The sequence below is a fragment of the Carassius auratus genome, linkage group LG36F (genome assembly GCF_003368295.1).
Source record: "Carassius auratus strain Wakin linkage group LG36F, ASM336829v1, whole genome shotgun sequence".
In the NCBI taxonomy this organism is placed as follows: domain Eukaryota; kingdom Metazoa; phylum Chordata; class Actinopteri; order Cypriniformes; family Cyprinidae; genus Carassius; species Carassius auratus.
In genome coordinates, this window is record NC_039295.1 from 1,910,876 (window position 1) to 1,926,042 (window position 15,167).

The 15,167-nt window shown below is 39.0% G+C and overlaps 1 protein-coding gene across 3 annotated transcripts in view; it reads left to right on the top strand.

The window, feature by feature from the left end:
• The window catches only part of poc1a (POC1 centriolar protein A), a 65,484-nt gene that overhangs the window by 19,663 nt on the left and 30,654 nt on the right, over positions 1–15,167 (top strand). For 2 of the 3 annotated variants that reach the window (XM_026240824.1, XM_026240823.1), the window contains exons 8-9: positions 5,594–5,662; positions 5,724–5,843. In XM_026240824.1, coding sequence (XP_026096609.1) covers positions 5,594–5,662; positions 5,724–5,843 — 189 coding nt within the window. Of the gene's footprint in view, positions 1–5,593; positions 5,663–5,723; positions 5,844–6,164; positions 6,515–15,167 lie in introns of those variants that run through there. The other variant, XM_026240825.1, reaches the window with a different exon arrangement.

Sequence of the window (15,167 nt, forward strand, 5' to 3'; positions counted from 1 at the left end):
CCATATACCTTCATGTAAAATAAAATAATTTACAAAAAGTTTAAATTAAAGTAAAGACTAGCACAGTTTAAAAAAGAAAGGAAAAAAAGACACTAATGTTTAAAAAAAACTTCCCAAATTCCAGTAGATAAACGGCAAAGTCATCAAACTTTTCAAAATAAAAAAATATATATTTCCAAACAGGTGATTTTGCATTTCATTTAGAAACTTAATCTTCTGCCATCATCTCGTCTTTCTCACCTCACTCTTGTCGTCAGTGAGCTCAACTCAAAAATAAATTTGCGTTAATAAAACATGTTCAGTTTTTGTATTGTCTGTACTCTGAACTGAACAAATTTTTTTTTTATTACTACAAACATTTTTTTTCTTTTAAATCAAATCGATGGTGGGGAGAAGTGCTGCGTTGGGCAAGTGATAAGGCATCTTAAGACCGTAAACACAGACTATCGCAGCAAGCCTAGCGTCCAGGAAACAACATTGTCTAAATGATCCCAGTTCACACGGATCAGTGAAAACAACTAATAACGCTCTTTATTCATGGCTGATCAGAAGCTGACAATGTCACTTGATAAGGAAACTCACGCATTTCTATAGCCTGAACACATAATATACATGTGCATGATGTGACCGCTTCACAAATTCATGTTTTCAAAGACAAGATCCCCCTTCAGACCCCCAAATGCTCTAGTCATTTAAATGAAGAGCTAAAACACATCATAGGTTTGAAGTTTTTAGCTGAAAACAGTGTACTGTAAATGACTTGTGATTGGGAACACAAATGCTGTCTGGCTTCGCTACTGTTCAGACACTTGCTTACTTCTCTACGCTTTGCTCCCCGTTTATGTACTTTTAACTTCAGCACATCAGCACAGTGCTCAAACAACACATTTTTGGCACAAAAACACTAAATTAATAACTGGAAAAATACTATGAAATGAGTATGACAGACTTCTACAAAGGATTGTGTTTCTTTTAACAAAGTTACTTGCTAGACTTCAAAAACAGTCAGAACACACAACAGACCGTCGTCAGGGACTCTCTCATTAATGAATGTGTGGTGGACTATTGTAATGGGCTCCTCACCGGCCTTCACAAGAAGACCATTAGATAGCTGCAGCTCATCCAGAACACAATTCTGACTAGAACCAGAACATCTGAGCATATCACACCAGTCCTCAGGTCCTTACACTGGCTTCCAGTTACATATAGGATTGATTAAAGTACTTGTTTATAAATCACTCAATGACCTAGGACCAAAATACATAGCAGGTATGTTCACTGAATATAAACCTAACAGAGCACTCAGATCATTTAAATGGGATCAAGTCAGTTAGAAATACCAAGGGTTCACACAAAACAAGGGGAGTCTTCCTTTAGTTACTGTGCTGCGCGCAGTTGGAATCAGCTTCCAGAAGAGATCAGATGTGCTAAAACACTAGTCACATTTAAATCTAGACTCAAAACTCATCTGTTTAGCTGTGCATTTATTGAATGATCACTGTGCTATGTCCGAACTGATTGCAGTTTATTATATATATAATCATTTCCTATTTTTAACCATTTTTAGTTCATTTTAAATAAAATTAAACCATTTTAAAAGTTTTTAAATTCTTTGTTTTATTGTTGTGAGCATTTTTTATTATTATTATTTTACTTCCTTTTTTTGTAAAGCACTTATAATTAGGCTACCATTGTGTGATTGTGCATTAACAGCTGCCAATGTCAGTACACAAGTGAGTAGTCTGAACTTATCTACCTAGTGCAATTCATTGCATCCCAAAGTCCACAGGAACACTGTGCTATATTCCTTCCAAAGCCAAACTGATACTTTTATGAGAAACAGAATGAAATTTCAGTCAATATTAACTAGGGATGCTCAGATTATTATTTTTGTAGCCAATACCGATCCCAATTCTGATGCTTCAAGCTTTATAAAACTGATATGCAAGCGCTCTGATCACCATTAACCTTTTTTTCAGCTAGGGTATTATTTTAGACACATTTTTTAACTACAGTCATCCAACATTTATTCAGTGTATAAATAAACATAAATGACAGCCAGCAGCAGGTTTATTTAGGTTGCTGTCTCTTTAAGATCTCATGCACAGATCTAACTGTTACACATAAGTTTCGTTTCTCAACTGTACATTCATGTAATAGCCTGTTTATGACGATTTTTAGTACAAATCGACTGTTTATATTAGTGGTGGGCCGTTATCGGCGTTAACGTGCTGCGTTAACATGAGACTCTTATCGGACGATTAAAAAGAAATCGCCGTTTATCTATTCTCAAAGTTGGGTTGGGAGCTGGGTCTATACTAAGCGAGCTATGATGACTTTCACCTTGATATTTTATATAACTGACTCGCTGAGGCCAGCCTAAAAAGATGCTGAGGACAGTTGACGGGCCACTGCTGTGCATCATCATGAAAGCTAATCCTTTTCACGTGTTTTTAAGCCTTACCGGTTGTCGATTTAAACATTAAAGCTGAACAGAGCTGGTTACTGGTGTTCGGTGCGGAGAGAGAGAGAGAGAGAGAGAAAGCCGCGTATCACGGACAGCAACACTGAACCGAGCTCTCTTCTGCGAAGTTCTCCTCGAAGTCCCTCCTGCACCTGAGCGAACAAATACAAATCGCAGTTTGAACAAACAAAAAGATGTGAAAGAGCCCAATTCAGTACTCGCAGTGTTCTGGTGTTCAGGGCTCACGCAGAGAAAGGCGTCTCCAAACACTTGAACATCGAATTAGCTTATTTTTACTCTTGTGCTGACAAATACATACGAAATATGTCAAAATATCCATCTTGGAAATTATGCTCGAAAAAACTGCTCGTTATTTCTTAAGTGAAAGTAAACAGTTGAGCGAAAAAATGGGATGTGTATTATATTGGATACGTTCCTCTTTGTGCCTAATTTAGTGACTGGCTGCTGTAATGTTAATCCAAGAAAATGCTCTTGACTGAATTACTTTGTAGTTTTAACAGTCAAACCAAAAAGTATTCAGACACCAGATATAATTTTTTATACATATAGCAAAACTGTAATAATGTGAGAAATGTTGAATGTGTCTGAATAAATGTAGATTTGATTGTATATTTCATTTTTACATTGAAGACTATCCAGTGCTATTTTACATTTAATTATTTGGTTTCTGTACCTTGACACCTACAAACTTGAAAAAAACTTAAAGGGGGGGGGGTGAAACGCTCGTTTTCACTCAATCTCCTGTTAATCTTGAGTACATATAGAGTAGTACTGCATCCTTCATAACTCCAAAAAGTCTTTAGTTTTATTACATTCATAAGAGAAAGATAGTCTGTACCGATTTTTCCCGGAAAAACACGACCGGCTGGAGGCGTGACGTGTGGGCGGAGCTAAAGAATCACGAGCGCGAATAGGCTTTTCCGTTGAGAGCGTTTGGAAGCTGTGACATTACCGTGAGGAAAAAAACCAACCAAAACAAACCATGGCTAACAGTCAGATTGAGCCGTTTATTTATGATCCAGAATCAGATCCCGAGGCTGAAACTGAACGAGAGCAGCAGCAGCAACAACTCGCTCCGAGCGGGGCTCGAACCTGGGTCTCCGATGGGAGGTGGACGCACTAACAAGGAGGCAGAGATATTTGAAGCAGTTTTACTCACCGCCTGCAGTTCCTACACATGATCGTGACCCTTTTTCGTTGGGATTGCATCATCCTTAAGAAATAAACGATGTGCAAATCCAGCGTCAAACTGGGCCTTGTTTGTAAAACTAGCATCTTCGAAATGCAGGGAACAAACACAAACACTTGCACAACTCCGTTGATGCTCTGTAAAAATAAACTCCATCCACTGGTCCCTTAATGCTGTTTCTCTTTTGGTAATCTGTGCAGGGTTGTCTTGCCCTCGCAACCAAAAACACACTTCTTTTGTGACATTTCGCGACGCTCTCGCTCTGATCAGTGAAGTCTGTTGTGCTCTCAGTGCTCTGCTATACGGGAGCGCGCTCTTCCAGCAGAAGTGCCTCAGGACCCATATAAGGAAATTCTGCTCCATCTAACGTCACACAGAGCCATACTCAAAAAAAACTTTCCGAAACTTGTGACAAACCGGAAGGAGTATTTTGGGAACAAAAATACTCCTTCAAACGTACAACTTAATTTTTGAAACTTTGTCCATGTTTAGCATGGGAATCCAACTCTTTAACAGTGTAAAAAACTCAGTATGCATGAAATAGCATTTCACCCCCCCCTTTAAACATTGTGTAAATAGCACAAGAAAAAAAAAACATACAAATTAAACAATTTCAAACAGGGCCCACTGGTACAAGTGTATGTGTGAAAAACAGGCGTAAGGTTATTTGCACCTTGTGCAACGTGGAATTAGTTTACAGCTTTTTCAAGCACTTTGTGATGCATTTTGGAAACAGGAGATGAGCCCCTTTTCTAATGCACCACCTAGCTTGATAAACCTCTTCTCAAAGATTTACTGTTTGACAATTTTACTTGCGTATCACACATATTCTGAATGCCTTCGGCAGAATTCGAATAAGCCATTTTAATCTAGATTAATTTAAAGATCACAGTGAGATTAATATAGATTGAAAAAATGTATCTATGCCCACCACTAGTTTATATGAATACTCCTCAAGATAGGCATTTTAACATAATTTTGTATCTATTTGGCTGTATACACGCAAAAAGGCACAACACATCCTCATTCTGTAGTTGTGCACTCACATGCGTTTTAGCGTCTTTCATGCTGAAATATTTGTGGAAATTTTCTGCCTTAGCAATTTTGCTATAAAATTTTTTATGAGACTTTGTTATACCATTAAATTTGGACGTAATCCACTGTTACATATTGTATATTCAAATTCTGAATGAAACTGTTAAGCTTAGAAATTTTGCAAAGAGCGTTCCCTTTATAATTACTAAAAACTGATTGGCCACTGTGTTCGTCTGTGTGTGTGTCTATGATTAGCGACATTGCTGCAAAAACAAATAGTGAATAGAAACCTTTGACCAGTGATGATGTATAAAGCCCTGACGTCCTGCAGATTGACAGGAAGTGTTACACATTTGTGACTGATGGAAAGGGAAGTGCGTTTAAACTAGTTCTAATGAGAAAATTCTCAGCAATGCTGTTGACTGGGGAATAGTACTAATGTGAATGTGAATGTGTTATGTAGTGGTATAGTGTGTGTATATACACACTGTGTCAGTTGTGTGGGTGGAGTGTGTGTGTGTGTCAATGCATGTCTTTGGCTTTGCCAGAGCAGTGTCTGCTTTGTGTTCTCTGCCTAAATTTAACTTGCTCTCTTCAACCAAAGTCAATATGGCATCATGACGCTGTAATTTTCCTCCTACAGACTGGCCAAGGCTTTTCTGCTCCTCTCCGCTGGCACTGATGTGTAAAGGGAAAGGACTGGCGTCTTAGTGCTTTTTCTTTAAACCAAGTTATTACAGTGCAACACAAAGTAGTTTTCAAAGGAATGGTTGAAGCCATGTCTGACTTTCTTCTGTGGGATGTTTAGAAGAATGTCCAAGCTGCAGTTTTCCATGTCACATCTATTCTCCGGAACTGAACGCTGCTGTTGTGCTTGTTTGTAGGGTCCGGCCAGCTGCGTGTCCTTCTCCAGGACCGGAGACTCCTTCGCCTCGGGAGGTGCAGATGAACAGGTGAGCTCAGGTGTTTTCTGCTCGTGAGTGTGCGTCGTGCTGATGTTGTGACCTGCTGCAGGTGATGCTGTGGAGGACTAACTTTGACAGCGTGGATTACAGTGAGGTGCTGGAGCAGAAAGGAGCTAGAGATGAGAAAGCTTCGGTTCACAGGAGCTGTAGCCAGCCGTCGGACACACAGGTAAGAGGATCACATGATCACCTCACCGCAGCTTCACTCGACTAACACCTTCACGGAACCATACAAACATAATGAACTAAAGCTTTTAAAACAAACCTTCGCATCTTGTCAAGTGAAGACAAGTGTATATGAGTGAGATCTTGTGAGTGAGTGTCTCCTGCACCTCAATCTGCAGCACAACTGCTTTATTTAGTTTAGATGAGATGTGAACTTGTGAATACTGTATGAGAGAGAGACTTGAAATCAACAATAAACCACTTTCTAACACTGAATGTTCTCAGAAACCTTTAACATGCAACACAACATGTGGTCTGATTCAAGGTGCATTAGTGGAAGTGATTGGCTAATCAGTCAGAAGTGGACACCGCAGTCACTGATATGAATCAGACGGCTCACTTCCCCTCCGAATGGCCTCGTGTGACTCATCTGAACTGTTACTGTGCCATGGGAACTTTCAGAAAGCAGAATTCAAAGTCTAATTTGTATGTGTACTATGTCCACAAACCATTCATCAGAATTATTTGTATGGCAACGTGTGTGGATCATGAGATTCTTGTGTAAAGAGCACTCATTATTCTTGACACGTGTATGAGAAATATTCACTGATGACGAGTGTGTGGGAACTACATAATAATTTGTAGGTGAATGACGTTAGACAGAAGTTGTGTCCTAAACTTATAATTCAATATAAAAATACATCACTCTTTGTGAAATGTATGCATGGGACAGACTTTAATTCTGGCACTTTTCCACACACTCAGGTAGATAGATACTGACCTTTTTAGAGCCCTATGAAATCCCATTTATTATTATTTTTTTATTTAAACAGTCATAGTTAAAATTCAGACATTCTGTGTTGTTACTTGGTTTTTTATGGATTCTATTTTTTATAGTTTAATACAAATGTATAATTAAAATCAGTGGCAATCCAATGAATGCATTTAACTCCTACAATGCAATTCTCATAATTTTTTCTTAATTACAAAGTTTCCTCTTTTTTTGCCAAATAAAGTCCTTTACAACAGATGCTTACTGTTTAAATAAAAAAAGGAAGAAAAAATGTGTGATATTCCTTAAAAATATTTTTTAATGAACTTTTATTATTATTATTATTATTACTCCAAGTAAATTCTGAATCAGAATTAGGATGAGCTTTATTGCCAGGTATGTTTACAAATACAAGGAATTTGTTTTTTGTGACAGAAGCTCCGCAGTGCAACAGAATGACAGCAACAGAACAAAAAACACATAAATGAATAATTACAAATAAGTAGGTAAGGAATAACAATATACCAATTGACAATTCTATGTTCAGGTATATTACAATAGACAGTTTTGTATGTACAGGTATATTATGTGCAAATTTGAAGTGTACACTAAGTGTGTGTGTTAGGTAAATAAGTGTATGTTTGTATAGTGGTGTGTGTTCCACAGATATTATCAAGTGTTCATTAGATGGATTGCCTGAGGGAAGAAACTGTTCTTGTGTCTGGTCGATCTGGTGCTCAGTGCTCTGTATCGTCGACCAGATGGCAACAGTTCAAAGAGGGAGTGTGCTGGATGTGAGGGGTCCAGAGTGATTTTAACAGCCCTTTTGCTCACTCTGGATAAGTACAGCTCTTGGAGAGAAGGCAGGGTTGTACCGATGATTCACTCAGCAGTGTGTTGAGCTCCAGATTGTTGAGACCGCACCAGACAGCCAGCTTTTTAATCTCCTGTCTGTAAGCAGACTCGTCACCGTCTGGAATGAGGCCGATGAGTGTGGTGTCGTCTGCAAACTTCAGGAGCTTGACAGAGGGGTCCTTAGATGTGCAATCATTAGTGTACAGGGAGAAGAGCAGTGGGGAGAGAACGCAGCCCTGGGGCACTCCGGTGCTGATTGTACGGGTGCTTGATGTGTATTTACAGGCAGAAGAGCAGTGGGGAGAGAACGCAGCCCTGGGGCACTCCGGTGCTGATTGTACGGGTGCTGGATGTGTATTTTCCCAGCCTCACTAGCTGCTGCCTGTCTGTCAGGAAGCTGTTGATCCACTGACAGACTGAGGTGGGCACAGAGAGCTGAGTTAGTTTGGGCAGGAGGAGGTTTGGGATGATCGTGTTGAAGGCCGAGCTGAAGTCCACAAACAGGATCCTCACATAAGTCCCCGGTCTGTCTAGGTGTTGCAGAACATAATGCAGTCCAATGTTTACTGCATCGTCCACAGACCTGTTTGCTCTGTAGGCAAACTGAAGAGGATCCAGCAAGGGCCCAGTGATGTCCTTCAGGTGGGCCAGCACCAGTTTTTCAAATGACTTCATGACTACAGACGTTCGAGCCACAGGCCTGTAGTCATTTAGTCCTGTAATTTTGGGTTTCTTAGGGATGGGGATGATGGTGGAGCGTTTGAAGCATGAAGGGACTTCACACAGCTCCAGCGATCTGTTGAAGATCTGTGTGAAGATGGGGGCCAGCTGGTCAGCACAGGATTTCAGACAGGCTGGTGTAACACAATCTGGGCCTGGTGCTTTTTTCCTTTTCTGCGTCCAGAGGAACTGGCGCACCTCTTTGCTGATCTGTATTGCAGGTGTCGGGGAGAGGGGGGGGTGCAGGAGTGCAGTAGTTGTTATTGGTGTGAACGTTTTTTTGGAGAGGATCGTTCAGATCGTTTACCAGTTGTTGATTCTCCACAGTACTGGGGGTGGTGTTTTGTGATCTCTTTCAGTCTTTTCCAAGCTGATTCCTAGTCGCTGGAAGTGAACGGAGTCCTTATTTTATTCAGAATAATTCCTCTTTGCCACTCTGATCTCCTTTTCCAGTGTGTATTTTGCCTGTTTATACAAGACATTGTCCCCATTCCTTTAAGCATCTTCTTTGGCCTGACGGAGCTGTCTGAGTTTTGTAGTGAACAAAACTCAGGTTTGTCATTGTTGTAAGTTAGATGAGTCCTGGTAGGAATACACATATCCTCACAGAAACTGATATATGATGTTACAGTCTCTGTGAGTTCGTCCAGATCGGTGGCAGCAGGTTCAAAAACACTCCAATCAGTGAGGTCAAAACAAGATTGTAAATCCTGCTCTGCTTCATTAGTCCATCTCTTCACAGTCCTTACTACAGGTTTAGCTGATTGTAGTTTCTTCCTGTAGGTCGGTATAAGATGAACCAAACAGTGATCAGAGCGCCCCAAAGCTGCTCGTGGAACAGAGTGATATGCATCCTTTATTGTAGTGTAAAAGTGATCCAATATATTACTGTCTCTGGTGGGACATGTGATGTGCTGTCTGTATTTTGGAAGTTCACGGGAAACATTTGCTTTATTAAAGTCCCAGAGAATGATTGATTAGAAAAGGGTTCAGGTGTTGTTGTCCTGTCTCTGTGATCTGATCAGAGAGTTTCTTTAAACGTGCGCTTACGGAGGGATGTAAACGCTCACCAGAATGAATGAGTGAAAAATTTATGGCTGGACCAGGATATCAGATTATTCAAATATTCATATGATGGGTTGGCATTACGTTTTTTGGGTTAATTTTGAGAATCCCCCATGAAACGGTCTTCATTCTTGCTTGAATATAGTCAGGTTTTTTACTATTGGGCCGAACGGTTGTATGGTTACAGTTGTACAAAGAGAACCGTTCGGCCCAATGGTGGAAGGCAGCTTATGAATCACCTGAGTGAACGTCATGATTCATTCATATGGAAGACCTCAGCTGTGTGGGAGCACTTTAGAGTCAGTGAAGACTAGACAAAGGCAGTGTGCCAGGTGTACGATTTGAAACTGTCCTACTACAACAACACATCAAGTTTGAAAGATCACCCAAGTTCTGTAAGTAGTATGCCTGTAGTATATTGTTGGTGTAAAAAAACAAGCTGCATTTATCCTCCATGTTAATCAGTAATTTTACACATGATAAATACGTGCACTTAATTATATAATATAATAATTTGACTATATTAAAAGTATTGCTCTTAACAGACGTGTGTTTTTCATCACTGATGCAAGGTGTCCGTTCTCGGAGCATATAACCCCTGTCTGCCTGAGGCGTGCTGCTTTTGGCTCGCCCTGTTTTGTAGTTTATGGAAAGTTGATTAATTCTGAACATGCCGCATGTCCATATTGCACCAAAATGCACCTGCCACGTGTGAAGTTGATTGGATGAACGGTTCTAGACGTAATATAAATGCAAACAGACACACAGAGATTCCTGCCTTTATTAGAGAGAAGAATATGTTCAGCCCCTCCCTCCGAAGCTTCAAATATTCAGTGTTGATTACTAACGAATTTTCGAAGCTCAAAAAATGGTATTCGGACCATCTCTAGTCACTTGCACAACATCCAGACTGTCATTTCGTGTCAACTCAATAAGTGGTCTCCGGCACAAATGTTTGATTTTAACTATTTATTCTGAGAAAGATAAACATATATAGTGAGTAGGGGTGTAACGGTTCGGTAACGGTTCGGTTCGATACGATTCACTGGTGTCACGGTTCGGTACGTTTTAGATACAGCAAAAAGAAAAAATTGGCAGATAAATTTCCTTGATTTTTAAAAAATGTTCTATTTATTAAAACTAACAAAGTATGTTTTTTTTTTTTTTACATTAAACAATGATGGAGCTATTCTTTATCCATCTTCTATGGTGTTTTCTTAGCAGCATACTGTATAAAACAAAAACAGCTCCTTATAAAAAAAATGAAAATGTTATATTGTTGTAGTAGTTATGAACAAATACAAAGATGTAACTTTTTATATGGAACTCTATAACTCTTTATATTGAGTGTGTTTTTACTCAATTGGTTCTCTATAGGGCTTATGTTTTTTGGAACAAAGCAGGAATTATGGTCTGGCTGAAATGGGCTCATGAAGGAATATTGTAACGGGGCTCAATTACATTAAGCATGTTCTTAAATCCTGCGTTTTCCACTATAGGCGCTCACTCACTCAATACGCGCTGAAGGCTCGTTGCAAAATGGCTAAAGGGTCTTTTCACCCTGGGCTCAGCATTGCCCATCAGATACAACGCGATTTGCACTGCACCACGCCAAGAGTAAAGTAGATGGAGTTTTCAAAACTGCCCGTGCATACGTTCTATTTATAACAGTTCTTCTATCTAATAACATGCAGGCCTGTTAATTGTATCGTACTGCTCAGGAAATTCCGACACCGTACAGTCCTAGTCCATTTTGATTTCCGTGCATGTTTGGATGCCCCGATCGATTGGTAAAGTGCACCCAAACACCAGACCTGTTGGTTATTGGAGAATCTTCTATTTCTGGTCTGTTAAACGCATTGGCCATTTTGCAATGAGCCTTCAGCGTGTACTGAGTGAGCGAGCGCCTGCTGAGTAGCCTAACATAAACATATAAGATGGTGTTTTTTTCTTCTTCGGGGGTGTCAGGGGCGTTGCCTGTTACGTCGTTTGGGTTATTGGGCTACCTTGTTGAACGCATATCATTATATTTCACAATTTTCTTTTCCAAATATAATTAATTAGTCCAACGAACCGTTCGGTTAATAATGCGTACCGTGTACTGAACCGAAAAGCCTCGTACCGAACGGTTCAATACTAATACGCGTATCGTTACACCCCTAATAGTGAGGAAAGCCAAAATTTTAAAGGCAGTGATGTATTTTTACCGATTAATCCACAATTTTGTAGAAGGGGGTCAAAAGGACAATTTTTACCTGAAATTAAGAGCCACATCACAAGAGGATAAGAATTACTTGATAAAGATTGCAGCATTGTTATGTTATTTCAGCAGTCTGTGTTACAATAAATACCAGTTTATTGCACCAAAATTTGCCTGTAATTCAAGAAGTATGTAAGATATCTTAATGCCCTTTTAGATTTTTGGTCTTAACAAACTTTCTTTTTGGCATCTTCATTTTTAAGGTTATCTCTGGTTCAATTCTAGCTAAATTGGAATCTCAATACGGGTCCCGGAGTAAACTGTTAAATTGCACACATTTTCAATGATCAAAAACCAAATGTGGGACACTTTGCATACAGATGATAGTACTTTTCTTCTAAAGAGGTCATGAACTGTGAAACCAAAATTCCCTTCATCTTTTGACATTTAAGAGGTCAGTGTACTATAAAAACATCCTGTTTTCAGAACTCAAGTTTCAGAAATTTGTCATTAGTCTAAGAAACAGCTTATGCCGCATTTCCACCGAAATTACCCGGAAACAATTGTACCAGGAACTTTTTTTTCCCAGGAACTATTTCCCCCGCAGATCTGTTGCTTACTGCATTTCCAAAACGGTCTAAAGTACCGTGAAGATTAGGCAAATAGTCTGGTGATGTAGGTCTGCGCACATTTCTCAATACAAAGTAAGCAAAATTTGGACTTGGATCCTCTGTAGTTTGGACTTTGTGAGTTCAACTCGGGGAGTGTGATGTCCGCGATGACGCAAATCTGGTAATTCTGCAAACAGCAGTGTACTTGATAACATCAGTCAGCTCACCTTGGCTACTGCTATTTTCCTCTCTGTATATTTACAGTAAGACGAAATATGATATCAAACACCACTGCCTCCTTTTGTTTTCATTTAAACACATTTATAGTCAGAGAAATGTAGTTCAGGGAAATGTGTATTTATACAGCCTACATTACAATCAAACAAAATATTATATCAATTGCCTCTTTTTATTTTAATTTTAACATATAGATAAATTGAATAAAGACCAAAGGTTACCTGTTAGATTTACCCCAAATGAATTACATTTTATGTTTAACCACTAAAGAGACATCAGAGCAAGTGGTAAATGTCAGAAGGACTAGCGAAGTCAAGATAGCTCGCATCAATAAACATGAGCACTAAGCTCCCGCTCATCATCTCCGAAATCGGCTAAACACCTTTTTTAAATAAATAAACTTAAACCTGAACTAAATTTGAGTTTTAAACAACTACTTTCTTGCCAGAAACACTTTTAAAACTACATTTCCTGGGTAAAGTTCCAGAAGTGGAAAAGCGGCTTTATATTAAAGAAGCAGTCCACCAAAACCACAGCTTTTGGAATGTACAACTCCGTAATAATGTAATAGTTTGTTCTACAGTACAGACCAAAAGTTTGGACACACCTTCCCATTCAAAGAGTTTTCTATATTTTCATGACTATTAAAATTGTAGAGTCACACTGAAGGCATCGAGGGCTATTTGAGCAAGAAGGAGAGTGATGGGGAGCTGCGTCAGATGACCTGGCCTCCACAGTCACCGGACCTGAACCCAATCCAGATGGTTTAGGGGTGAGCTGGACCGCAGACAGAAGGCAAAAGGACCAACAAGTGCTAAGCATCTCTCGGGGAACTCCTTCAAGACTGTTGAAGAACATTTCAGGTGACGACCTCTTGAAGCTCATCAAGAGAAAGCCAAGAGTGTGCAAAGCAGTAATCAAAGCAAAAGAAGAACCTACAATATGACATATTTTCAGTTGTTTCACGCTTTTTTGTTATGTATATAATTCCATATATAATTCCACATGTGTTAATTCATAGTTTTGATGCCTTCAGTGTGAATCTACTATTTTCATAGTCATGAAAATAAAGAAAACTCTTTGAATGAGAAGGTGTGTCCAAACTTTTGGTCTGTACTGTATATCACTGCCTTCGTAGCCCCGCCCACCTATTCTACATCACCACCTGTTTAGAGCAGCCCACTGATTCTACGTCACTGTTTAGCCCCGCCCACCCATTCTACATCATTGCCAGTCTAGCCCTGCCAGCTAATGCTAAATCATTGCTTGTTTAGCCCCACCTACGATTCTACGCCACAGCCTGTTAAGCCCCGCCCACCGATAAAGAGAGAAATACTTCTCAAGTTACAGAGGAAATGCTTTTTCCTATTATTGAATGGTCATCACTGGCATATAATGCAACAAAGATTGCCAAAGTCAGCAGATTTTACTATATACCAACCAATCTCTGTGTAAGAATAACAATGATGCTGCACTTTCTGAAATTTTTATCTTCCTGTAATTTGGCTCTGAGTCTCAGGTAAAAATTGACATTTACCCCCCCCCCCCCCCCCCCCCCCCCAGGCTTTCCTCACTATAACATGTTTATCTTTCTTCAGAAAAATATTAGCAATATCAAATATTTGAGCTGGGGCAATTTCTGAAATTAGTCTGATTTGACAAGAAGTGACCCAGCAGTGTTTGTGTAGTTTAATACTCACATATATTATTTTTGATTAAATCTGAGAGCTTTCTGACCCTGCGTCGACAGCAATGCAAAATGTTCCCAGACCCAGAAACGTACATCTTTATAATTAATTAATTAGTAATAATTAATATTCCCTTTAACTGTACAGTCCTACTTTTGTTTAATTCATCCAAATAACACCTAGCATCTAAAGCAGTTCATTAAAGGAACATTATAAAGATGCAGAGAACAGCATTGATCTTGTACAAAACCTGATGATCTCAGTCAAGAAGACAGCATCAGATGTGCCCGAACACATAAAACTATAACAAACAGCCTAATATCTGAACCATAATGAAATATTTCTCTCATTACTCACGTAAACACTGTGCAAGGGAACACTTCGGAGTGAAGACTCAAATGTATATCAGCCTTTTGAAGTGCTTGAACTAAAATGAATCTGTCTTCCTCTATTCTAATGCACAACACAATGACTACTTTATTTGATTTCACAAATTTAGATCTGAAGACCTATATACATCAACAAACTGAATTTGCCCTTGCTGTAAGTGTGATGATGGTATAAGAGTGTCTGTTACACAGTTTTAATGCACTCCACCGAGGCTCCTTTTAGGGATTTGTGTAAAAGCATTTATTCAGGGCTCTGCGCTTTTTGGTTTAGAAGCACTTTTGAATTTTTGAATTTTTTATATACCATTGATTGTAGTGACTGGTTAACTCTGTCATTATTGAACATTTTGATCCCATCCAAGGCTATTGTTATGTGATGCTGCCACAAGGATGCTCTGTTTTCATTCAGATCAAATCGTAAATACATGTATAAAACGTATCCTTGTGTCGCGGCTGACACTGCTTGCGTTCAGCTCATATTCTCCAAAATTGCGCTACTGTGATTTTTGGTGAATTGTGATAAGCGATATTATTGTCATTTTAGAGAACATTTTATGCCACTGAATATATAATAATAATGTAACAGCATAATAATTCAAGAAGGCCTACACACTTCCAAATGACAACAAACTTTTAATACTTAAGAATATTTAGATCATGTAAATTAAGTATCGAAATATTAGATATCAAAAAAAAAAAACTTGAATAAATTGCAAACTAAAATAGTAAACCGTTTCTAACAAAAAGTGCACAGTAACAAGTAGAAAAAAAGAAAAACGCACAAAAAAAAC